This window comes from Hyla sarda, chromosome 3 (genome assembly GCF_029499605.1).
Source record: "Hyla sarda isolate aHylSar1 chromosome 3, aHylSar1.hap1, whole genome shotgun sequence".
Taxonomy (NCBI): Eukaryota; Metazoa; Chordata; class Amphibia; order Anura; family Hylidae; genus Hyla; species Hyla sarda.
Window position 1 is genome coordinate 83,130,134 of NC_079191.1, and position 27,651 is coordinate 83,157,784.

A 27,651-nucleotide genomic window follows, 5' to 3' on the forward strand; every position below is an offset into this window, starting at 1 on the left:
CACCCAAACGGTCCTCACTAGGGGCGCACCTCCTGTTGTCTTTTTCTCTCTTCTCTATATTAATTCCCACAATCTTTTTAACTCTCTTCTGTGTATATGTATTTTAGGGGTAATTGTTTGGATATATAATCATGTTCAATAAAATTTGATACATTTTTTACATAGTAGTTTCATTTTTTGGCTTATATTATTTGGGATTTATTTACCCCTTTAGGGTCTATTCACATGCACAGTATTCTGTGCAGATTTGATGCGCAGGATTTTAAGCTGTGTTCAGTCATTCTGTTTACATTGAAATCTGCAGCAGAAAATACTGTGCATCAAATCTGCGCAGAATACTGTACATGTGAATAGACCATTAAGGACCCTGGGCATACCTGTGCGCCCTACACCCGCTCTCCTGCTATGACGCGGGCTTGCGGGCTGACCGCACATCAGGACACGCGACACATCAGGACATCAGGACACTGAGAGAAATACATTTTTAATTTTCACAGACCACTGTTCCAAAAATCTGACAGACACCTGTGGGGCATATATCCTCACTGTACCCCTTAATACATTACGTTAGGGGTGTAGTTTCCAAAATGTGGTCACATGTCGGGGTGGGGGGGGGGGGGGGGGTGGGGGGGGATCCATTGTTTTGGCACTATGGGGGCTTTGTAAACACACATGGCCTTCAATTCTGGACAAATTTTCTCCCCAAAAGCCCAAATTGCGCTCCTTCTCTTCTGAGCATTGTAGTGCACCCGCAGAGCACTTTACCCCCACATTTTCCCTATTTTCCCTATTTTCCCTTATGAAAATGAAAAATTTAGGGTAACACCAGCATTTTAGTAAAAAAAAAAATTCTCATTTTCCCATCCAACTTTAACGAAAATTCGTCAAACACCTGTAGGGTGTTATGGCTCACTATACCCCTTGTTACATTCCGTTAGGGGTGTGGTTTCCAAAATGGGATCACATGTGGGTATTTACTTTTTGGTGTTTATGTCAGAACCGCTGTAAAATCAGCCACCCCTGTGCAAATCACCAATTTAGGCCTCAAATGTACATAGTGCGCTCTCACTCCTGAGCCTTGTTGTGCGTCCGCAGAGCATTTTACACCCACATATGGGGTATTTCTGTACTCAGGAGGAATTGTGTTACAAATTTTGAGGGTCTTTTTTCCTTTTACCTCTTGTGAAAATAAAAAGTATGGGGCAACACCAGCATGTTAGTGTAAAAAAATTTTTTTTTTACACTTTACATTCGCACTGGCAGCGGCCGCAGTTCAAACGAAGCAGGAAACTCACTGTAAACCCGCCCGTGTGAATGTTTACAGTACATGCTGGGAGTTGTAGTTTTGCAACAGCTGGAGGCACACTGGTTGGAAAACCTTCAGTTAGGTTCTGTTATCTAACTCAGTATTTTCCAACCAGTGTGCCTCCAGCTGTTGCAAAACTACAACTCCCAGTATGTACTGATCGCCGAAGGGCATGCTGGGAGATGTAGTTATGCAACAGCTGGAGGTACGCAACTGTAACTCCCAGCATGGCGAGACAGCCGGTTGCTGTTTGTGCATGCTGGGAGTTGTAGTTTTGCAAGATTTAGAGGGCCACGGTTTAGAAACCACCGCAAAGTGATCTCCAAACTGTGGCACTCCAGATGTTGCAAACTGCTGTCTTGGCATGCTGGGAGTTGTAGTTTTTCAAAATCTGGAGGGCTACAGTTTAGAGACCACTATAGTGGTCTCCAAACTGTAGCCCTCTAGATGTTGCGAGGCAACTCACCGGCTTCAGTAGTCTGCACCAGGGAGACAGCCGCATGTCATTGCCGCCCGCTGCCGCCGATCACCGCTGCTGCCAATGGTAAGTGACCTCCGGCGCCAGTCACAGGACAGTTCCCCTGTTCTGCACGGACTACAGTGGGTAGGCAAAACAGAGGAACCGAACTTTAACCCCCCTTTGCCCCCGATCTGCTATTGGTGGTCACTTCTGACCGACCAATAGCAGGGATAGGAGGGGTGGCACCCCTGCCATCTCACTCCTATCCCTTCAGTGGCGGGGACCGAATTCCCACGGGTGTACTCATACGCCCTCAGTCCTTAAGGACTCTAAAACAGGGGCGTATTGGTATGCCCTCAGACCTTAAGGGGTTAAACATACAAATTTTGGTGCATGTAGTTATAATTTTTAAGAAGTAAAATAAAACCAAACCTACATAAATTGGGTATACTTGTAATCGTATGGACCTACAGAATAAATATAAAATTTTTATCGAACCGGTTTTTAGCAATTTTACCGAAAAGTGCACTGTGTAGAAACAGAAGCCGCTAAATATCACAAAATTGCGTTTTTTTTTCAATTTTGCCCCACAAATATATATTTTTTTGTTTCGCCATAGATTTTGTGGTGAAATTACTGATGTCGTTACAAAGTAAACAAGGTAGCGCATAAAACAAGCCATCATATAAGTCTGCAGGTGGAAAACTGAAAGTTATGATTTTTAGAAGGTGATAAGGAAAAAATAAAACGGAAAAAATGTGAGTCCTTAAGGGGTTAACCCTTTGAGGACCAAGGGATGTATTTGTCACATGTTTTTAATTGCCTGATACAAGCAACTAAAAACATGGGACAAATACGTCCCTTGATCCTCAAAGGGTTAAAATGAAAAATAAAGGGAGGTACTACTGACAAACAACAGAAAGCCTGCAATAAGAAAATGCCTGTATATAATAGTCATAGATGAGCGTATGTGATTCACAAAATGTGTTTTCACCATGAAGGTCGAAGGTCAGCAAACTAGGTCATGCAATCTACATTACATACCATTAACTTGGCCTTTTCTGGTAATGAGATTTGTTCCCTTTTACCATCTGGGTATCGCAACATGAGCTTTGCTTTGGGACCTAGAGATAAGAGAAAAATAAATATATCACTGCATATTTTTAGATTGGATCTCTAGACCTGTGGTTACATCCATAACCTAGACCCAACTATATTTTAGTAACATGCTTACATGAAAGTGGGCTTAGTAGGAGAAAGATTCCCCATCTGCGTTGTCATATAGACTGTAAATCTCCATGTAAACTAAATATGTGCCCACAGTCTGACGGTTTCATTAACTGGGACATATAGTGCTAATCTAATGCCAGTACAAGATTAACCGTATCTAAAATGAAATTTACACTGCATTTTGGGAGTCTCATAAATACATTGGGATACACACAGACATGTCTACAGCTATAGATGGCAGATAGGAAAGGCATAAACCAGCCTGGCACGTGTCAAAAACATCTACAGATCACTATAAATAATGACAAATTGGAAACAGATCATTTTTCCAATATAACTACCAAACAATAGGAAGCGAAACTACTACTAAGGGTGGGTTAACGCTATGAATTTACTGTACAGGAACTGGATCCGGCTGGGGGAAAGAAAACCGTCCGTTCCCTATGCCAGCTGGACTTGGCCCGTATCTAATTCATTTCAATGAGCCGAGTCGTTTTTGCCCCGTATACGGTTTTGTGACCGGCCCTAAAATCAAGGCATACCACGGGTTTAAGTCCGGTCAGAAAACCGGATACGGAGCAAAAATGAGCCGACCAGAGTCACCATTTCACTCCGGTCGTCTCATTGAAATGAGTTAGATACAGGCTGGGTCCGGTTGGGATAGGGAGCGAACACTTTTTGCTCCCCCCCCCCAGCCAGATCCGGTTCCTGTACAGTAAAATCGTTGTGTGAATCCACCCTAATACTGATCATATACCTTTCCTAACCTTCTTTACGTCATGTAGGACATGGATGCTTAGGAGGTGCCTAGTTCTCATATGAGTCTGCCCAGATAAATGTATCAGTTTCCACAGCATTAGAAGGATGACTTAACATGTAGCAGATTTGCAGTGCAGATTGCATGGTGTACATCTGCAGCAATTTTCAGAATATGTGAGGATAGAGTTTTGCAAAAGACACTCATATGTAGTAGCAGGCAAGCCTGACAAGTTTTCACCCATTCAATGTACAGGGGCGATACCGGCATAGAAACATAGAATGTATCGACAGATAAGAACCATCTGGCTCATCTAATCTGCCCAATGTCCTATGAATAGTCCTGAGCCTAACACCTACCCCATGCATGCTTAAACTCGTTCACTGTATGTGTAGCGACCACTTCTACAGGAAGGCGATTTCATGCATCCACTACTCTCTTAGGGTATGTTCACACTGAGGAATTGGAGAGGAATTTCCACAAGTAATTCTGCTTTCTTTTTCCTCTCTAAATCATTCAGCAGTTAAAATCCCCATAGAGTTGTACAAAATTTCTGCCCCTCAGTTCACATTGAGGAATTTCCTCAAGCAGAATTCTGACGAGGAAGTCTGTTCCGCTTGAAGAAAGAACATGTACTTTCTTTCAGGCGGAATCAGCGTCTTACACCTATAGAGATCAATGTTAATTTTCTTTTTCAGTCAGAATCATTTCCACGCAGAATTGGCGCGGAAATGGCGCAGAATTCGCACGAAATTGGCGCAGAATTTCTGCATGAAAAAGAAAAGGATTATATATATATATATATATATATATATATATATATATATATATATATATATATATATATATATATATATATATATATATATATATAATACTCTTCTCCTCCTCCGCTTGAAATTTTCATTTCCGCGTGTGGAATTCCGCGCCAAATTCCGCGTGAAATCCCTGAGTTCTTGTGGAAAAGTAACAATATTTTGAGGCAGAAAATTTCTGCTTGATTTCCGCCCCAATTCCTCGGTGTGAACATACCCTTAGGCTGCATTTACACCACGTTTTTGCAAAAAAGTTCACGTATCAGGTTTTTGATGAAAAACTGATTCCTCAAAACCTGACTAAACTGTATCAGAACGTGTGTACAAATTTCAACCCGTATACGGTTTGAAAATGATGTCCGGTTGCATCCGTTTTTTAAGAAAAAAAATGTATATGTTTTTAACTTTTCACTCCATTTTGAAAAAAGTCTCACTTGTTTGATTGAAGTCTCACTTGTTTGATTCCAAGAAAAAAAAACCTGCAAAGTCAAAAACCGTATGGAACCGTACGCACATACAGTTCTGTACGGTTCTCATTGACTCGCATATTAAAAAATAAATAAATAAAAAAGGTATGTGGTTTAATACGTTTTTTTGTCCAGGACCAAAATAGTGGTAGACGACGGTTTTGGGTACGGGTATAAAAAAATTGACAAAACCATATAAGACGCAAAACGGACAAAACCGGATGATGCATTTGACATACGTTTACAATGTTAAGTCAATGCATACAGTTTTCTATACGGTTCAGTACGGTTTTTAACTTTAAACCGTATACGGGAACTGTATAGCAAAAATGTGGTGTGCATGCACCCTTGGACCATCGGCAATAAAACACTCAGCAAAAATCACCATGAAACACATAGACCTTGCAGCAAATCCACAGCAAAATCTGAATGCTCCACAATGTGGGTTTCACCCTAAATCTTTGTAAATTCATTCCTTGTATCCATGTGTAGGTACTATACTAAAGGAGGGACACAGGTAACACTGAAGTAGATCTATCCATTTCTTAGTTTCACCAGATGTTGGATATAATTCTGAAGATACACTGTTGGCCAAATTGGATTAAAAGATTTTAAATTGCAACTTTCTTCTTAACCCCTTATGGACACAGCCAGCTTCATTTTTACTTTTTTCTACTCTTTAGCTTGTTTTTTTTTTTTTTTTTTTTTTTTTTTTTAGGACCAATTGTAATTTGTAATGGCACCTTTCATTTTACATTCTCTTTAGTCTGTGGGTCAATATGATTAAAACAATACACGTTTAAATGTTTTTCTATTATTGTACTAAAAAAACGTTAAATTTAATGCACTGTGTTCTGTCAATTTTAATAGAAGCACTTTTGCGTATATAAGATAGAAAAAACAACTGTCTCTGGCACTGGTCTGCTGGAGGTAATAGGACATCTGGTAGTTCCTTTAACCCCTTAAGGACTCAGCCCATTTGGGCCTTAAGGACTCAGACAATTACATTTTTACATTTTATTTTTTTTCCTCCTTGCCTTCAAAAAATCATAACTCTTATATTTTCATCCACAGACTAGTATGAGGGCTTGTTTTTTGCGCGACCAGTTGCCCGTTGTAATGACATCACTCACTTTACCATAAAGTGTTTGTCGCAACCCAAAAAAATACTATTTGTGTGGGGAAATTAAAGAGAAAACCGCAATTTTACAAATTTTGGAAGGTTTCATTTTCACACCGTACAATATACGGTAAATATTACCGTATATACTCGAGTATAAGCCGAGTTTTTCAGCACGATTTTTCGTGCTGAAAACACCCCCCTCGGCTTATACTCGAGTGAACTCCCCCACCCGCAGTGGTCTTCAACCTGCGGACCTCCAGAGGTTTCAAAACTACAACTCCCAGCAAGCCCGGGCAGCCATCGGCTGTCCGGGCTTGCTGGGAGTTGTAGTTTTGAAACCTCCGGAGGTCCGCAGGTTGAAGACCACTGCGGCCTTCAACATCATCCAGCCCCCTCTCACCCCCTTTAGTTCTGAGTACTCACCTCCGCTCGGCGCTGGTCCGGTCCTGCAGGACTGTCCGGTGAGGAGGTGGTCCGGTGGGATAGTGTTCCGGGCTGCTATCTTCACCGGGGAGGCCTCTTCTAAGCGCTTCGGGCCCGGCCTCAGAATAGTCACGTTGCCGTGACAACGACGCAGAGGTGCGTTCATTGCCAACGTAATTCTGCGTCATTGTCAAGGCAACGCCTCTATTCCGGGCCGGAAGCGCGGAGAAGAGGCGCCCCCGGTGAAGATAGCAGCCCGGACCACCTCCTCACCGGACCACCTCCTCACCGGACAGCCCTGCAGGACCGGACCAGCGCCGAGCGGAGGTGAGTACTCAGAACTAAAGGGGGTGAGAGGGGGGCTGGATGATGTTGAAGGCCGCAGTGGTCTTCAACCTGCGGACTTCCGGAGGTTTCAAAACTACAACTCCCAGCAAGCCCGGACAGCCGATGGCTGCCCGGGCTTGCTGGGAGTTGTAGTTTTGAAACCTCTGGAGGTCCGCAGGTTGAAGACCACTGAGGGCGAATGATGAGAAGAGGATGATGAAGGGGGGGGGGGGGGTGTGGGGATGATGAAGGGGGGTGGGGATGATGAAGGGGGGGGGTGTGGGATGATTACAAGGGGATGATGAAGGGGGGATGTGTGGGATGATTACAAGGGGATGATGAAGGGGGGATGTGTGGGATGATAAGGGGATGATGAAGGGGGGATGTGTGGGATGATAAGGGGATGATGAAGGGGGGATGTGTGGGATGATGAGGGGATGATGAAGGGGGGATGTGTGGGATGATGACAAGGGGATGATGATGATGAGGATGTTAATGACGGGTCTGGATGATGACAGGGGGGGGATGAGGTATTTCCCACCCTAGGCTTATACTCGAGTCAATAACTTTTCCTGGGATTTTGGGTTGAAATTAGGGGTCTCGGCTTATACTCGGGTCGGCTTATACTCGAGTATATACGGTACATGTGTTATTTATTCTTTGGGTAAATAAAAGTTTTTCACTTTTTTTTTACACTTTAATATTCCCCATAGGGGACTATTTATAGCAATCATTCAATTGCTAATACTTTTCAGTACTATGCATAGGACATAGCACTGATCAATGTTATCGATCATCTTCTGCTCTGGTCTGCTTGATCGCAGACCAGAGCAGAAAACCCATTGAAGGCAGCGGAGGCAGGTGAGGGGACCTACATCTGCCGTTCTGGATGACCGGATCGCCGCGGCAGCGCTGCGGGCGATCCGATCATCCATTTTAGTGACCGCGATGCTGCAGATGCCGTGATCTGTATTGATAACGGCATCTGAGGGGTTAATGACGGACATCCGCACGATCACGGTTGTCCCCCGTTACCGGCGGGTCCCTGGCTGCTATCAGCAGCCGGGATCTGCTGCGCATGACCCGAGCATCGTTCTGATGCTTGAGGCTATGCATAGGATGTAATGTAAGTCCCGATGCGTTAAGTATCAGCACACCAGGACGTACATTTAAGTCATGCGTCGTTAAGGGGTTAAAGTTGGTTTATTACATAAGTACACAAGCAACGCGTTTCTGGTCCGTAGCGGACCCTTCGTCAGGTAAGGTGTGTACCGGTACGGACCAGAAACGCGTTGCTTGTGTACTTATGTAATAAATCAACTTTAAAGGAACTACCAGATGTCCTAGCGCTATTACCTCCAGCAGACCAGCGCCAGAGACTGTCGTCTTTTCTATCCTATATGCTGCCTTTCACTGGAAGAACAAGCCCGATTCCAGAGGACCGTGGCTGCAGGTCTGGATATTGTGTAAAGACTACTGAGGTGTTGTGCTCTTAGCGCAACCCTGCTCGGTGAGTATCACTCCACTTTTTTTTTTTCTTTACGCACACTTTTCTTTCTCCTTATGTCCCCATAGGGAACTATTAATAGCAATCATTAGATTGCAATGACTGCTCAATGATATGCATAGGCATAGCACTGATCAGTACTCTCTGCAATCAACTTGTATGGTCTACCAGAAGGCAGACCATACCAGAGGATTGCACTAGAGGGGCAGAAGGCAGGTAAAGGGACCTCTCTCTGGGAAGCTAGGATCCGCTATGCATAGTGTACTTCATGTACAGGCTGTAAATGTATGTCCTGGTGCATTAAGAGTATTTAAGCTGGTAACTGTCTTGTTTTTGATCCAATCTCCTCAAAAAGACAAATCTGCTGTTTACAGATTTATAGGAAACTTGTTTGGCTTTATAGAGGCTTCTACCCTTTCTTTTAGTGTTTGTGGAGGACTGTATGTAAACCTCTGACATGCCTATTACAGGCACATGACAGAAAAGTAGAAAAATGCTACAATTGGCCACTTAACCCCTCTTGCTCTAGCTGTGCTTTTCTGTGATGTGCCATGGTTGGGAAGAATTCAATCTCCAAAGTTACATGCAGACAAAAGGTGTCTACTACTTGGAATGAGCATCTATAAAGTATAAAGAGAATATTGAGTAAATGCCTTTTTTAGCACAAGAGCATCAATTCGGAAATGCATCCTCACTTAAAGCGTACCCGTCAGTTACAACTTTTTTTTATTTTTATTTTTTAAATATATCACTCAATCCCTAATCCTGACTATGTACATCTAATGTTTATGTGTCTAGCACCTTTATTTATTTATTTATTTATTTTACACTTTTAATTTAGCTCACTAGTCTGAATTCCTCCCAAAGGGAGGGGGCGTGGCCTCACTGCAGGTCTCCGCCCCCTCCCTCAGTATGCTATCTGCTCACATCTCCCCTAGCATTAGCAAAACTACAACTCCCAGCTTGTCCTCACTGACAGTAGCGGGACACAAGCTGACAGTGGGAGGATTTTCCCTGCGCTCACAGCTGTCAATCAAGAAAGTGTGTCCATGACATAGGTGATGACACATGGACACAGCAGGACTAGTATGTTTCCAAGCAGGCAGGGGGGGGGCAGTTTGACATACTGAAAAATTTCTAATGAAAGCAATTGCAAAACCTATTGGTTTTGCATGCTTTACAACATAATCAAAAGTTTTTGTATCAGACAATGTGCAAATACAGGCATGCATACAAAACTATTGCATTGTTCTTACCATTACTAGTATCAGGACAGTCTTCTGAGGATTCATCAATCCCAAAATTAGATTTTATTTCTGGAGAGTCTAGGTTAGGTATTTCAGGTATCAATGACCCATCTGAGTCTTCCTCTGCTTCTTCTACAACTGGCTCTGCTCGACTTAAATCATCTTTCCTATGGCTGATGGATTTGGATGTGGCCTTTCTAGATTTACTGTTGGAAGTCTCCTGTTCTGGCAAAGACTCTGGCGGCCTCTCCTCCTCTTCTTCCTCATGATCTGATCCACAGACAGAGATAAACTCTTCACTACCAGAATACAGCTCTGTGTCTGACTCCTCCTCGTGTCGAGTGCTCGGATTACCAGCTGAAGAGTCAAAATGGGTTTCTTGCAAGGAGGCACGTATTGCCGCCTCTAACTGACTGTCCTCACTTGCATCGATGAGGCTCTCCTGGAGGACAGTAAGACCACTAATGCAAATTAGAGGATTAGGATTAAAGATACAAGGTCCATAGTGCTCAAAGATAATATAATATATATTTTATTAAAATTAAGAGGTGTCATTATTTGGACAACATTTTTGTTTTTTTACTGTCCTGAGAAATGCATACCATTACTCTTTGTAATATACAGTGGTTCCTCAACATACGACGGCAATTGGTTCCAGATGGACCATTGTTTGTTGAAACCATCATATGTTGAGGGATTCTTACCATGGATTATACTCAGATGTCCACGCCGCTCTGGCCTGTCAGTTCGCCGCTCCTCTGCTGCCATATCGCTACGGCGCCACTGCCCTACGCCGTCGCCGCTCACGCCACCCCCACTGGACGACGGGGCGGCGTGAGCAGGGACGTGATGACGGCGACATATAGCAACGGCGCAGGGCAGCAGCGAAATGACGGCGGGGACATGTAGGTGTTATTCCGCGGGGCCGACAAAACGACTATACGGTGGCAGCTGAAGTAGTCAGCGCTGCCGGATAGCCGTTTTTGCGATGGCCCCGACACACAGAAGCATCCTATGTTGATGCTGCCTTCAACTGAGAGGCCATCGTATGTTGAAATGATCGCATGTCGGGGACAACCGTATACTTAAACTAAAAAGTCCCTTTTTACAAAAAATTTTAAATAATAAATGACCATCACTATGGGGGCCTTTAGTTTTCTCTGCTGCAGGAACCCAGTACAGTGCAGGAGATCACAGCTGTACTCACTCCTGTGTCTGTGCCCTGCCAGTGAGCAAGGGCAGGAAGCATGCTCACACAGAGTCCGTGCAACTACAATCTCCCTGGTGTAAAAACCTGCCAAGCATCTCATCTGCATGCACCGAGGAGAGCCTGCATTTATTTATTTTGCTATTTATATATATTTTTTATAATATACATGTTTAGTATCTTGGATTTATGTTTTGCCTGACTGGCTGTAATCACTCTCCCGGCACAACTCAGCTCTTCAGAGTGAGATAGGGACTTAAAGGGGTACTCCACCCCTAGACCTATTATCCCCTATCCAAAGGATAGGGGATAAGATGTCTGATCGCAGGGGTCCTGCCCAAATATAGCATGCAGCACCCACCTGTATCTGCTTCCGGAAGCGCTTGAGGTTCTGGCTCCCGACCACGGAGACGGAAGATCGTGACATCACGACTCCGCCCCCGTGTGACGTCACACCCCGCCCCCTCAATGCAAGTCTATGGGAGGGGACGTGATGGCTGTGTGGCACTGTTTTTTTTCCTCAACTCCACAGGGTGAGTTTGTAGTTAGTGTTATTTTCAAGTAACACAGGACTCTCTTTCCCCTTTTTGGGGAGGTGTATTAAAGGAGTATTCCAGGCAAAACCTTTTTTTATATATCAACTGGCTCTGGAAAGTTAAACAGATTTGTAAATTACTTCTATAAAAACTTAATCCTTCCAATAGTTATTAGCTTCTGAAGTTGAGTTGTTGTTTTCTGTCTAACTGCTCGATGATGATGTCACGTCCCGGGAGCTGTGCATGATGGGAGAATATCCCCATAGGAACTGCACAGCTCCCGGGACGTGAAATCATCAGAGAGCAGTTAGACAGAAAACAACTCAACTTCAGAAGCTAATAACTATTGAAAGGATTAAGATTTTTTAATAGAAGTAATTTACAAATCTGTAACTTTCCGGAGCCAGTTGATATATAAAAAAAAAGTTTTGGCCTGGATAACCCCTTTAACAAAACAGAAATGGTAGGGTTGTAAGTTTCTCTGATTGAGGCCGTTAACATGTGAACCCGCCTGTTATGCTGACCGCTGAGCTCCCGTGATCCTGTCACAGGAGACATGTGTTAGGCAACTAGGCTGGTTTATTGTATAGAAAATCGTAAAATGCACATATTTTGCGAGTGTTCACACAAATGCCGTGTGAGTAGAGCCTAAGTTGCTATAAATCTGTAGCACCGCATCAAATAAATGGCCAAACATGTCAAGCATTGAGTTTGTTCTGGTTAACAGAGAAATGTCTCAAATACCCTAACAACTAAAAAAAAGGATTAAAGGGAAGACCACAAGCTGCTTCATACTTACAGAACGCAATCGTTTCTTGGGTGGGCTGCTGGAAAGTCCATCAAGCTGACCATGCTCGGATAAAAAACCTGTTACTTGTTCCAAGAAGGAGTTCACATCTAATTTGTGCCATTCAACCATCTTCTGGCCTATAAAAGAAAATAAACACTAAGCTAAAAAACCTAAAGGAGTACTGTGCCCCGTAAACATCTTATCCCCTATCCAAAGGATAGGGGATAAGATGTCTGATCACGGGGGTCCTGTCGCTGGGGACCCCCGCAATCTCTCTTGCAGCACCCGCTTGTCATCAACTGAACGGAGCAAAGATCAAAGCGTGCTGATGATTCCCGATACAGGGGCCGGAGTATCGTGACGTCACGGCCCTTCCCATAGGCTTGCATTGAGGGGGGCGGGGCCTTGACATCACAATACTCGGGCCCTTGTATCTTTGCTCCGTGCAGCTGATGACATGCGGGTGCTGCAGGAGAGATTGTGGGGGTCCCAGATACGAGATAAGATGTCTAGGAGCGGAGTACCCATTTAAAAGGGGAGGAGGAGGCTTAAAAGAAGAGGAAAAATAAATAAATATGCTCAACATCAGTGCCAGTCACCTGTACGAGGGTCCAAAATGGAGACATAAGGGAAATCTGATAACTTGTAAAATTGAATGTATCTCTGCCCTTCTTCACTGTCATGATATACCTGTAATAACAACATTGAAACAATAGTTAGTTGATATTTGGGTGGATGCACCAGATTGCTTGAAAAGGTCCTTTACCAATTTTCTATACAGAAAAGCAGGTCGCTGGGTTGTCAGGGTGCAACTTCTATTTGACTTTTCTTCCATAAGCAACTGGGTAAATCAATGTCTTACTCCAGAATATTAGGGCATAAGCATTCCATATAGTCAACAAGGACCCTGCTCAGGGAAGACCATTTGCATTCTATATTTTTATCCTCTTCAAAAAGTAAATGAAAAGTTCTAAAACTTTGAAGGGTTTCATTTATATAGAAGGAGTTTTATCAAGGGATTTAGAAGGTTTTTTTCGCTTACAAAAGTCGCATAAAAAGTCGCACATGCGCGTAAGCAACTTTTTGTGCGACTTTTGTGGGTAAGCAAGTCAGCCCTACCTAATCAATTTTCAGTTTTCACTTTGCAGTGGTTGGGAATTTATCAAGTGGGAAAGTCGCACGTAAGCAAAAAAGTGTCGCAAACCCCCTTCAAAAAGTCGCAAGTATAAGTGTAAGCCAGGTCAGATCTGGCTTACAAACTTGCTTTTTAAAGCATTTTTAAAGTAGCACAAAAAGTCGCACATGCTGGGAGTTGTAGTCCCAACAGCTTGCGGGCAGGTGGCCGGGGAGCGGAGAGATATGAAATTACAGCACTAAAATTTCATATTTCCCGGGCAGACCTGTGATTGGTCCAGATCTCCTCGCCAATCACAGCTGGCAGAGGGAAACAAAAGTTACAGTGCCATAACTTCATTTTCCACAAACCGCCCGTGCCGCACAGCTACAACTCCCAGCATGCCCTTACATTAAGGACATGCTGGGAGTTGTAGGGGTGAAGTGCGGACGGGCGGAAGACGTGCGGGCACCCACCTGCACATTACTACAACTCCCAGCTTGCCCTCACAGTGAGGATATGCTGGAAGTTGTAGTTGTGCGGCGCGGGCGGGTGACAAAAGCACTAACCTATTTTCCATGTTTTTTTTTCCTTCTCATTTCAGATCCATGTATCCTGTGGACTACTTCGGATTCGGTGGACTACTACGATGAGCAGCGTTTTTTTTTTTGTTTAATGTTAATAAAATAGTTAACGAGGTCTTGTGGGGGAGTGTTTTATTTTTATTTTTTTTAAATAAAAGTTGTTTTGAACAAGTGTTTTTTTTTTTTACTTTACAGGGTTAGCAGTGGAAGCTGTCTTCTAGACTGAATCCATTACTAAGCCAGGGCTTAGTGTTAGCCCCAAAAACAGCTAGAGCTAACCCCCCAATTATTACCCCGATACCCACCGCCACAGGGGTGCCATGAAGAGCCGCTACCAACAGGCCCAGAGCGTCAAAAATGGCGCTTCTGTGCCTAGGTGGTAACAGGCTGGTGTTATTTAGGCTGGGGAGGGCCAGTAACAATGGTCCTCGCCCACCCTGGATGTCAGGCTGTTGCTGTGTACTTGGTATCTGGCTAAGAATGAAAATGGGGGGAACCCTATGCTTTTTTTATATTTCATTATTTATGAAAAAAAACTTGTGTGGTTCCCCATATTTTCATTCTCAGCCAGATACCAACCAAACAGCAACAGCCTGACGTTACCAGGGTGGGCGAGGACCATTGTTACTGGCCCTCCCCAGCCTAAATAACGCCAGCCTGTTACTGCGCCATTTTTGACACTCCAGCCTGTTGGTACTGGCTCTTCCCGGCACCCCTGTGGAGGTGGGTACCGGGGTAATAATTGGGGGTTAGCGCTAGCTGTTTTAGTGGCTAATGCTAAGCCCCGGCTTAGTTATGGACTTCATCTATAAAGACAGCTTCCACTACAAAGCCTGTAAAGTAAATAAAAAATTAAAAAAACACATTAAACTTTTATAAAAAAAATAAATAAAAACACTCCCCCAAAAGCCCCCAGTAACAATTTTATTAATATTAAACAAAAAATAAAATAAAAAAAAACACTGGTTGTCATCGTAGTCCACCAAATCTGAAGTAGTCCACAGGATACACTGATCTGAAATAAGAAAAAAAAAATTATAGAATATTATAGCAATATTATAGAATTATAGAAGTCCCCCCACGGGGACTTCTATAAGCATATATTGCTTATACAGATCAATTCAATGCAATGCATATGCACTGGAGTATAAGATCAGCTCTGCCTGAGGTAGACCGTGTCAGTGAAGTGGTCAACTAGAACACCAGGGATGCGGCACAGAACTGTTTGAATGCCGCAGTCGCTACTGATGACAAAATTGACTTAGCGTGATCTCTGATGTTAGTCATTACCAGCAGGTATTGGCTGCAAATATCAGCTGGCACCTGCTGGGTATGTATTGGGCTTGACTGATGTCAATCTTTATTGGTATCTAGCATGTCAAGGATCCTCTGGTGTTTCTTTAAAGGCTTATCCAGAAATGGAAAAACTGAGATAATTTATTTTAAAAACAGCTCCACGTCTGTCACCAGGTTGGGTGTGGTATAACAATTTGGCTCCATTCACTTCATTGGAAAGGAGCTGCTGAACGACAACAAACCTGGAGACAGACGGGGAGCGTTTTATTTTTTTTTTAAAGAAATTATCTTGGTTTCTCTATTCCTGGATAACCCCTTTAATTGTGCTGCTTCAATTATGGGGCAGAACAACAACAAATACTACTGGTATGAAACCAGGCTAAGTAAAATAAATTTTATGTTTTATAGGGTAAGGTGAAAGGCAGTAATTTTTAATAAAATTTTTCCTGCTTACAGAACACAAATTAAATCCCTGGCTGATTACTTGCTGCCCAATATATCTATTGACAGGTGCTATAATCCTGATGTAAGCCTTGTTATTCTATTTATCTATATGTAAACCACAGGCACCATACTATCTGAATGTAGGGGTATTTTTATCTATCAATCTTTATCACAGCCTTGTGAAAGTAATTTACCTGCCAAAAGATAAAATGTTCCCGTATTAAAGACTTCACAGAATCATTGCTCCAAATATCCCGGTTTAAGCACTGGCAAGCGAAATCCTGCACATTTTGGATATTGATCATCAGCCATTTGTTCTTTAGCTGCCCGCACTCTTTTGCCTGCAAATAGAAAAATATTCCTAACTAAGCCTGAAAGAAAGTAAAGTAGCTCAAGAGAAATAGTAAAAGTAACTCTGCTACTACACCTTCCTTGTATGGTTGGTGTATGACTTACAATCTAATTGTAAATATACAAGTACACATGCAAGATTTTATTGCAATGTTTTATTACAATATATTCTGGTGGAAGTATTCAACACAATGACAGCTGAGCCTGGAGCTTCAGCAAGTATAGACCAATGGGAGACATATTCAAAGACTTGTGTATTTAGTGCAGTTTTATTAGCCCCAACAACAGTGCTATTTGCGCCAGGTGTGTGTGTATATGTGTATGTGTGTATATATATTATATATATATAGTTATTTATTTTTTAAATGGAGTTTTCCTACGTTAAAACACACCATTTCAGTAGTTTCCAGCCAGCCGCTACTGTGTAGTGAAAGAAGATGATGATTTTAGAATTGTCACAAAGCACCCAAGGTCCCTGTCTCGGTGCCCTCACATATGGAAGGATGTTTCTACATTTTTTAAATAGACACTTTGCCAGCAACAGCCCAAACTTACAAGGAGAAACGCCTCTTAAAGGGGTACTCCGGTAGAAAAAAAATTTTTTTTCTTTTTTAAATCAACTGGTGCCAGAAAGTTAAACATATTTGTAAATTACTTCTATCAAAAAATCTTAATCCTTCCAGTACTTATTAGCTGCTGAATGCTACAGAGGAAATTCCTTTCTTTTTGGAACACTGATGACATCACGAGCACAGTGCTCTCTGCTGACATCTCTGTCCATTTTAGCAACCGTGCATAGCAGATATATGCTAAGGGCAGCCTGGTGGCTCAGTGGTTAGCACTGCTGCCTTGCAGTGCTGGGGCCTTGGGTTCAAATCCCACTAAGGACAACAATAAATAAAGACTTATTATTATAATAACGTCAGCAGAGAACAGAGTGTTCGTGATGTCATCAGAGAGCATTCCAAAAAGAAAAGAATTTCCTCTGTAGTATTCAGCAGCTACTAAATACAGGAAGGATTAAGATTTTTTAATAGAAGTAATTTACAAATATGTTTAACTTTCTGGCACCAGTTGATTTAAAACAGAAAAAATTATAGTTTTTCCATCGGAGTACCCCTTTAACGCTATTTCCTAATAATTGTATCACTATTTTTTTGTGCCAATATGAAACCATCACAAACACTTTTAAAGGGGTATTCCGGGCAATAACATTTTATCCCCTATCCAAAAGATAAGGGATAAGATGTCTGATCAAGGGGGGCCCGCTGCTGAGACCCCACGATCTCCCTGCAGCACCCGCATTCTATGCGGGAGCTGCGTCTCCAGTTTTGTAAACCTCCGGGTTTCCGGGACTGGGGACTTGACGTGACGCCCCCTCCATTCATGTCTATGGGAGGGGGCGTGACGGCCGCCACGCCCCCTCCCATAGACATGAATGGGGGGGGGGGGCATGGCGTTACATCACGTCCCCAGTCCAGGAAACCCGAAGGTTTACGAAACTGGAGACGCAGCCCCCGCGATCAGACATCTTATCCCCTATCCTTTGGCTAGGGGATAAAGTGTTTTTGCCCGGAATACCCCTTTAATGCTAGGCCATAGCATAATTAATTGTTATTAACAGCCTGCTTAGGGTGGGTTCACACTACTTTTTGAAGATACAGTCCGGCCCCCATCTCATTCTTTGCTCATTTTTGCCCCGTATCTGGTTTTCTGACCATACCGAAAACCATGGTATAAAAAAGGATTATAAAAGGATTTTATTCACAATAGAAAAGGCAATGTTGCAGGATGGAAAAGTCAACACCCATAAAGCAAGCTGTGATATTAAAGCTTCTGTGGATTTTATCATAGATATTCAACTTTCTGGTGCACAAAATAGGGCCTCACCCCTTAAAAGAAAAAAAAAAAAGTGGTGCGCAAGTTGCCAATAAAGTAATAATTCATAAGTAAAATACCTTAATATGTGGTTTTAATAAGGTGCACGACATTTTACACAAATGTGGTGCAGCTAACCTGAAGAGTGGCACTAAATTCTTTGAATATCCCAAAGGTTTCCTTTTAGAGATAATACTAGATGGTTTTGTAGGAATCATTATCTTACATTATGGTGGAAATAATACTTTAGTGAGCATGATGTAAAGACTGTAAGACTATATCGGCTAAACAGAAAATGAGAGATAACTCACTTTATGATTACAAGACGCTGTCACTGTCTGCCTCGGAAGTTAAAGGCTCCTCTCTGGATTTCTTCTTTTACTACATTACTTCTCCTTTTAAGATGTTCTGAAATCAGAAAAATAACATGTGTAATAGCAGCACTGCCTATGCTATTATCATGTTTTTATTCTATTTCAGCAACCCTTAAAAGTTTCCCTACAGATTGCCTTCTTTCTATGTTTTTTCCTAGTTAATTAAATAAATCCCTTTCTCTTCATTAATAGATGTACGCGCTGACCTGACACAAATACAAGTCAGTAACAACCCAACATAGAGGCTGTAGTATATTTAGGTACTGACAATGCTACACATACCGCTTATGTCTATCTTTTCAGGTTCTAGGTGGTTGGACAGAGTGAGCTCCCTCGCTATTTATGTGGACAATTAGTTGTCTTACTTGCATTTGATGCATTTAGGTGTTTAGGCCACACCCTTTTTATACGAAAGCCGTACCACTTTTTTTTCAGAACCCTATGGAAAAGTGTCTTAAACTCATAATAACTGTTGCACAAGTCAAAGACATTTTGGTGTATTTGCAAAGGTAACCTGGCCCACTGTATATGTGTATTCTATATATTTCACTACTGACTAAGTACATCTGGTTGCAAAAAAACAGCCATGAAAACCGCTGTGAATTAAACCAACCTCATCCTAATTGCAGACTTTTTAATTTTTGTGAACTATTTTGTAATTTGAGAAAAGAGCATTTAAAAACTGTAAATATTAATAACTGTAATAAATAAACTTAAATGTCATGCCACCCAGAGGACAATAATGCTTCGTCTGACCAGCCTAGAATGGATTAACCCCTTAAGGACCGGAGGTTTTTCCGTTTTTGCATTTTCGTTTTTTGCTCCTTGCCTTTAAAAAATCATAACTCTTTCAAATTTACACCTAAAAATCCATATGATGGCTTATTTTTTGCGCCACCAATTCTACTTTGTAATGACGTCAGTCATTTTGCCCAAAAATCTATGGTGAAGCGGGAAAAAAAATCATTGTGCGACAAAATTTTAAAAAAAACGCTGTTTTGTAACTTTTGGGGGCTTCCGTTTCTACGTAGTACATTTTTCGGTAAAAATGACACCTGATATGTATTCTGTAGGTCCATACGATTAAAATGATCCCCTACTTATATAGGTTTGATTTTGTCGGACTTCTGGAAAAAATCATAACTACATGCAGGAAAATTAATACGTTTAAAATTGTCATCTTCTGACCCCTATAACTTTTTTATTTTTCCGTGTATGGGGCGGTATGAGGGCTCATTTTTTGCGCCATGATCTGAAGTTTTTAACGGTACCATTTTTGCATTGATAGGACTTATTGATCGCTTTTTATTCATTTTTTCATGATATAAAAAGTGACCAAAAATGCACTATTTTGGACTTTGGAATTTTTTTGCGCGCACGCCATTGACCGTGCGGTTTAATTAACGATATATTTTTATAATTCGGACATTTCCGCACGCGGCGATACCATTTATGTTTATTTTTATTTTTATTTACACTGTGTTTTTTCTTTTATGGGAAAAGGGGGGTGATTCAAACTTTTAATAGGGAAGGGGTTAAATGATGTTTATTCACTTTTTTTTTGCACTTTTTTTTTGCAGTGTTATAGGTCCCATAGGGACCTATAACACTGCACACACTGATCTTTTACATTGATCACTGGTTTCTCATAAGAAACCAGTGATCGATGATTCTGCCGCATGACTGCTCATGCCTGGATTTCAGGCACTGAGCTGTCATTCGGCGATCGGACAGCGAGGAGGCAGGTAGGGGCCCTCCCGCTGTCCTGTCAGCTGTTCGGGATGCCGCGATTTCACCGCGGCTATCCCGAACAGCCCACTGAGCTAGCCGGCATGCTTTCGGTTTCACTTTAGACGCGGCGTTCAACTTTGAACGCCGCGTCTAAAGGGTTAATAGCGCGCGGCACAGCGATCAATGCCGCGCGCTATTAGCCACGGGTCCCGGCCGTTGTTAGAGGCCGGGCCCGAACCGCTATGACGCGGGGCCACGCCGTGGCCCCGCGTTATAGATCGGGAGTGGACACATGACGTTCCAGTACGTCATGTGTCCTTAAGGGGTTAACAGGGTTGCTTAACCCCTTAAGGACATGCACCGTAAATGTACGGCGCTGCATAGTGTCACTAAACGCACAGCGCCGTACATTTACGACAAGAGCGCAGGAGTTGCTCTCGCTTCATTCCCGGCAGGTTCCGGCGGCTGTCAGGAGCCGCAGACCCGCTGGTAATGACGGACACCAGTGATCGCGATGTCTTTTGCCATCAACCCCTCAGGTGCCGTGATCAATACAGATCACGGCATCTGCGGCAGTGCGGTACTTATAACGGCTGATCTGATTGCCCACGGCACTGCCGCTGGGATTAGATCAGCCAAGATGGCAGATGGAGGTCCCCTCGCCTGCCTCTGTCAGTCTCCCAAGGTCTTCTGCACTGATCTGCCTTTCAGTAGACCAGAGCAGAAGATCGCCGATAATACTGATCAGTGCCATGCCCTATGCATAGACCTGAACAGTATTAGCAATCAAATGATTTCTATAAATAGTTCCCTATGGGGACTAACAAAAAGTGTAAAATAAATGTAAAAAAAAGTTTAAGTGAAAAAATGTGAAAAAGCCCCAATAAAGTTTTAAATCACCCCTTTTCCCCTTATTAATACAAAAAAGCATAAGAAAACGATACATATTTGGTATCGCCGCGAGCATACATGTCCGAACTATAAATAAATAATGTTAATGAATGTAATGAACGTTAATGAACGTTAAAAAAAAATGAAAATAAAAAAAAAAAAAAGTAAAAAATGTCAGCTTTTGTCACACCAAAGTGCAAATTTTTTTTATTTTATAAAAAGCGATCAAAAAGTCACATATTATGCAAATGTGGTACCAAAACAAACTACAGATCATGGCGCAAAAAGTGAGCCCTCACACATCCCTGAATACGGAAAAATAACAAAGATGTGGTCAAAATAGGGCAATTTTAAACATACTGATTTTGTAAAAATAAAAGTTTGAGATTTTTTAACAGCAATAACTGCAATAATAGAAATGTATGTAACCATGGGTATCATTTTAATCGTATTGACCTAGAGAATAAAGAAAACATGTCATTTTTTCCGCAAAGCGTACAGCGAGAAAACGAAATCCCCAAATATGCAAAATTATGATTTTTGTTTAAATTTCCTTACACAAAAAAATTTATTTTTTTTTAGTTTACCATACATTTTAGGGTAAAATGAGTGATATCATTACAAAGTACATCTGGTCACGCAAAAAACAAGCCCTCATGGGTCTGGGAATGGAAATATAAAAAAGAGTTATGAATTTTAGAAGGCGAGGAGGAAAAAACAAAAAAATTAAATTGGCTGTGTCCTTAAGGTCAAAATGGCCTGTGTCCTTAAGGGTTTATAGGGGTACTCCACTGCTCAGCATTTAGAACAAAATGTTACGAATGCTGAGAGCCGGCGCCAGGAGCTTGTGACATCATAGCCCTGCCCCTCCTGATGTCACGCCCCGCCCCCTTAATGAAAGTCTATTGAAGGGGACGTGACAAAATGAGGGGGTGGGGCTATGATGTCACAAGCTCCCGGTGCTGGCTCTCAGCATTAGGAACAGTTTGTTCTAAAAACTGAGCAGCAGAGTACCCATTTAACCTCCCTCTCAATAATCAAGGGAAACCAACACCCTAGAATGCCTTTAAATGTAGGTATCCTCACATAATATTCCCCTATGACTATACCCATAATTATAGCAACATCCTAACACAGTGAGACTAGTTTATAGCAGGCCAAAAGACTGTACATATAATGAAAACCTATATAATGTCAACAACATGTGCAATATGTATTGTCCATGATTTTGCATCTGACCTGTTATTATGGGAAAATGTATGTACTTGAGCAGGTAACACTTACTGTCTCAAAACTGCCTTTATGCATGAGGTCAATAGGCGGTCGGAACAGATCAGCCAAGGTAGTTAATTTCTTATCAACTGCCCCTCCGTTTCGCAGTTCCTGTTCTTGGCGGACTGTAAGGATCCAGATGGAGTGGTTAAAGAAAAAATACATACAAATATTAAGAAGAAGATTAGAACAGTGAGCATTTGCAATAAATCTCAGTTTATATTAAAGGGGTTCTTAACGGAGTCTATATAAATTTTTTTTGATAAACCTAGAAGTCATTTAAAAATGAAATGTCTGTATCTAAATGCCACCTCTCACTAGCTGGCCTACACAATAGCAAGAATAACTATACCAGCTGTGTATAAAAAGGTATATAGGCCGGCATTTATCATTGTAGGTGTAAGTGAAGCATTTATCATTGTAGGTGTAAGTGAAGCATTTATCATTGTAGGTGTAAGTGAAGCATTTATCATTGTAGGTGTAAGTGAAGCATTTATCATTGTAGGTATAAGAGAAGCATTTTTTACACCTTTTTTTGTGTGCTGGTAATGTGTAGGAGAACCAAATTTATTAAATGGTCACAGAGCATATGATAAATTGTGTGCAGGTCACATTTTCAGAAAAATTCTCTCTTCACATACACCAAAAAGCTAAACTAAGTCTGGGCTGGTGTAGTTTTAGAAACTCAAAATCAGCAGAAGTGTGTAAACCAAAAAGGTGCAAATGAACCCTGCTTGTGCCTTTTGTAGACACAAAATCTAAAAGACGATAAATGTCAGCCAAACTTTTTTTTTCTTTCAAGAAAACAATACATTTCCAACAGAATACGTTTGCAAAAGGAAAAACAAACCACACATTACTCACCCTAAATGACATTATAGACATGTATAGACATCGATCTAGTGCCAATTCTAGTTCCAATTCCAAAAATTCTAGTTCTTACACCTCCACACAATATTTTGTGATTCTCCCTGGGGTATAATATCACCTTAATGAACTCCACTTGTCTTTGAGTTATGACTATAATCTACTTCAAACTTTATTATGCTGCAGCTAGATTTTAATTTAGGGTAGGGTAATGTGCCGTATTTTGCTGCTGGGTATTAATGCGTAGGAAACTCAGCTGCAGAAAATAATCAGCTAATAAGGCACGTGACCTTACCCTTAAAGGGGTATTCCAGGATTTTTTTTTTATTTGACTATGCTACAGGGGCTGTAAAGTTAGTGTAGTTCATAATATAGTGTCTGTACCTGTGTGTGACGTTTTCACCCCAATATTTATTTTTTACAGCATACAAAATGACTGTTGTCTCAGATTTTTTCCCAGGTTGCAATGTGTCCGAGGCCTGACTCACTAGTCAGCTGATGACAAGGAGCCTGTCTGCTTCAATGGGTGGATCGATCGCTTGGTGGGAGAGGGATCAATCTGCAACTAATGCAACAGCTGTAGGCACCCTGATTGAAAACCACAGGTCTTTTGAATGGATGCAGCTCATTTATGTTTCAATGGGTGGGGTGGCTGATGTGTGGGAGGGAGGAAAATGGAATTATGGGATTTGTAGGAAGAAGAAAAATTCAAAAAGGAAATATCAGTTCACAAAAAGCTAGCCACAGTGTTATGGTAATCTCACAACATAGCCATTTAGCCCCAGGACAAGCGCAGATCCTTCCTAAGCATGTCCATTACTGTCTGCCAGGTACGTACTAAAATCACCTTATGGTGGATAACCCCTTTAACCCCTTCCATCTTTGGCGATTTTTCATTTTTGCACTTTAGTTTTTTCCTCCTCACCTTCTAAAAATTATAACACTTTCAATTTTCCACCGAAAAATCCATGAGGGCTTGTTCTTTGTGCCAACAATTTTGTAATACCATAAATAATTTAACCACAAAATCTACTGCGAAACCAGAAAAAAATTTGTGGGGCAAAATAAAAAATAAAAAAGCCATTTTGTAATTTTTACCAGCTTCCGTTTCTACGCAGTGCAGTTTTCGGTAAAAAAAAAATGCACCTTTATATTTATTCTGTAGGTCCATACGGTCTTATAGGTTTGATTTTATTTTACTACAAAAAAAAAAAATTAAATTTTTTTTTTTTTATAACTACATGCACCAAAATTAATACGTTGAAAAGTGTCCTCTTCTGATCCCTATAACTTTTTTCTTTTTCCGTATTAGGGACGGCATCTGGGCTAATTTTTTTTGCGCCGTCATCTGAGGGTTTTATCGGTACCATTTTTGTTTTGATCAGACTTTTTGATTCCTTTTTTTATGGTATAAAAAGTGACCAAAAAAAGGAGATTTTTTTGTACTCACCGTAAAATCTCTTTCTCGTAGCCTTCATTGGGGGACACCTAACTGATGGGTATATGCTCTTGCCACTAGGAGGCGCTGACACTAGGAAAAAAAAGTCGGCTTCTCCCTGGCAGGATATACCCGCCCACCTGCAGAGAAGTAATCAGTTTAGTCACAAAGCAGTAGGAGAAGCCAACAAGGAAAAAACTTTGAAGGACCCTAGAAAGGAAACCCGGATAACAACACAAGAACCGTAAACAAATAGTTCGTAAAAAAAAAAAAAAAGAGTAAGAAATGGGTGGGTGCGGTGTCCCTCAATGAAGGCTACGAGAAAGAGATTTTACGGCGAGTACAAAAAAAAAAAATCTCCTTTTCTCAGTCGCTCTTCATTGGGGGACACATAACTGATGGGACGTACCAAACCAGTCCCCTAGGGTGGGAAAAAACAACCACCAGAGAAAAGGAATCAGTCCTGAGTCTGAACTCACAATTCCACAAGGCCTGCGGACGAGCCCACAAGGCAGAGACCCCCTAGGCCCAGAAATTGAGCTCCTGGAAGACCTTCCGTCCAAGGAGATGAACTAGGACGCCAAGGAAGGGTCTTCCTCCGGATAGACCCAAGACACCTGGGTCATTTAGAGAAACAAGAAACCAAGGAAAAAAAGGAAGATGGACTTCCGCAACAGAGAGGTCCGGAGCATGAGAGCCAGGACCTGAACAGCCACAGACCAAAGCGTCCGGGTGACAAACTTCCATGAAGAAGCAAAGGAGCAGAACAGAAAGAGTCTTGGCCGGAACCAACACCAAAGCCCAGGAGACCGGAGGAGCCAACTGAAAGGAAGGCAGGCCACAGCTTCCCAGAACAGAGTCCAAGCCAAGGGGACCAAATAGTCAATAGACCCGAGTGGTCCGAGCGGACCAGAGCACTCTGAAGAAAACATCCCCCCGGAACGGGAGCGGATGGAGAAACAAGTGAGAACCCAGCTGGGATTCACAGTGTCTGGGCACAGGAAGGATGACTCTAGAAGACTATGGTGCCAGTGAAGTGCAACTGACACAGACATAAGGGAAGGAAGAACACACTCCTCCCAGAGAGGATGGACTAACTCTCCCCACAGGGGAGAGAGCCAAGACTGTGAGCAGCAGGAAATGACCAGAAAAGAGAGCTAGGCTGCGAAAGTGGACAACGAGCACACAGGCCTAGACAGGAAAAAGGTTCAGTAGAAGGCTCCCAGCAAAAAACAAGGGCCCCACCAGATACTGCATCCATAGTGGGAACAGCGAGATGGCACCATCCAGGTGGCAGGAAAAAAACTCAATAAAATGGTCCCTCCAGAGGAGGGAAAATAAGGGTGGTCGAGAGGAAAACCCAAGTACCGACCCATGCCAAGCACCCCGATTTCCACACCCCTTGTGGAAAGAGGAGTGGCAGTACATGCCAGGCACAGTAAGAGCAGAGAAATGCTGCCCCATATCCATGGGATAGGTACTGGGCAGACGGGGCCCCCGGGCAAACATCGCTGTATGGGAGAGCCATCTTGTGTCTCAAAAGGAATCAGAATCCTGTACACAGGATCCGGGCAAAAAATACAAGACGTGTACAAAGCTACTCCAGACAATGACAAGGGGGAACCCGAGGAACCACGGACAGAAAACCCCAGAAGAAACACCTGGAGGTATAAGGGGGGGGGCTGAACTGGCTGTCGCTTCAGCAGGCCCCATGTCAGAACAGAAAACGGTCAACCATTGCAGAACTGCGGAGCAAACTCACCGGAAGCTCCGAGGCCCACCCCACCGAACAAAGGGAAAGGTGGGCTCTACACTCACATAGCGGTCTTAGCACATGTAGGAACACAGACCTGGGTACCCCACGACAGCCGTGGGGTACCAAGACTGCAGACACAAAAGAAACTGCAGAACTGCACGTGGAAGAGGAACATTGGACAGCGGCCAGAAAAGGGGAGGTAACCAGGTGGATCAGAACACCATGCAGACACAGTCTGGCTATGTGGGAAAGGGACTGTGGCCACCCCAGGACTTGCATACGGAAAAACATAGTGGAGTGAGATATCAGCCTGTAGACAGAGGAGCAGGCATGCAAAAGGGACCTGGCCAAAGAGGTAACCCTGTAAGCCAGCATGAGGTACATTGTATAAACTGCAGCATGGCAGTGAGAATCTGAAATACCGTCCACAGGGTGACAATGCATGGCAGGTAACCCGAAGAAGCAGTCCTGTTAAACGAGAACATAGCTAGGCGACCGGAGAAAAGGGGACAGTCAGACAGGTGATAACTGGGCTCCTTGTCAAAGTAGGAAGGGCGGGGAGCCAGAGAAACCCTGCCCCCTAGGAGAAAGAGGGAGGCAGAGAGGCCGTGGAATGCATCCCTGCATCCCGTGTAGTGTCCTTGGGACACGCTGGGACACAACAGGGGGGTACTGGAACTCCAGTCTCAAAAACATCCGCCGTGTGACCTGTGACAGTCGGCAGAAGAAAAAACGTCTGGTTCACGGTATGGGTCCATAGTGGACAGTGAGTCATTCCGTAGGAAACCCCGTACAGTAGCGAGGAACCCGAAGTCCAGTCGCAGATACAACAGCCGTGTGAGGTATGACAGGTGGTGCAGGAAATCCTGCAGACCACTGCCTGGTTTACAGGTATAGGTCCTAGAAGACGAGTCATTACATTGGCACCTCGCTCAGTAGCGAGGTACCGGAACTCCCGCCGCAGATACATCAGTCGTTTGACAGGCGGTGCAGGTAACCATGCAGACCACTGTCTGGCATGCTGGTATGGTCCATAGTAGACAATGGAACACTCCGTCGGACGCCTCACACAGTAGCGAGGTACCGGAACTCCAGATGTAGATACACCAGCTTTTTAATGTATGACAGGCGGTGTAGGCAATCATACAGAGCAGCGCCTGGCCTACTGGCATGGATCCAAAGACAACTAGTCATCCCATCAGCACCTCGCGCAGAAGTGAGGTACCGAACTCCAGCCGCAGAGACATCAGCCGTGAAATATGTGACAGGCGATGTAGGAACCATACAGACCACTGTCTGGCTTACTGGTACGGGTACGTAGGATATATTGGGTCAGTTCTCCATATATTGCACTCAGCAGTGGGGTATCGGAACTGCAGCCACAGCTACATCAGCCGTGAGACATGTGACGAGCGGCAGAGGAAAACATGCAGACCACTGTCTGGCTTACTGGTACGGGT

General features: G+C 42.9%; 1 protein-coding gene across 3 annotated transcripts in view; it reads right to left on the minus strand.

Annotated features, from left to right (window-relative positions):
* UBXN7 (UBX domain protein 7) overlaps positions 1–27,651 on the minus strand; it is a 55,948-nt gene that overhangs the window by 11,094 nt on the left and 17,203 nt on the right. For all 3 annotated transcript variants that reach the window (XM_056564449.1, XM_056564448.1, XM_056564447.1), the window contains 6 exons: positions 22,143–22,255; positions 15,828–15,974; positions 12,795–12,885; positions 12,205–12,332; positions 9,672–10,104; positions 2,811–2,890 (listed from right to left, as the gene is read on the minus strand). In XM_056564449.1, coding sequence (XP_056420424.1) covers positions 2,811–2,890; positions 9,672–10,104; positions 12,205–12,332; positions 12,795–12,885; positions 15,828–15,974; positions 22,143–22,255 — 992 coding nt within the window. The remainder of the gene's footprint in view (positions 1–2,810; positions 2,891–9,671; positions 10,105–12,204; positions 12,333–12,794; positions 12,886–15,827; positions 15,975–22,142; positions 22,256–27,651) is intronic.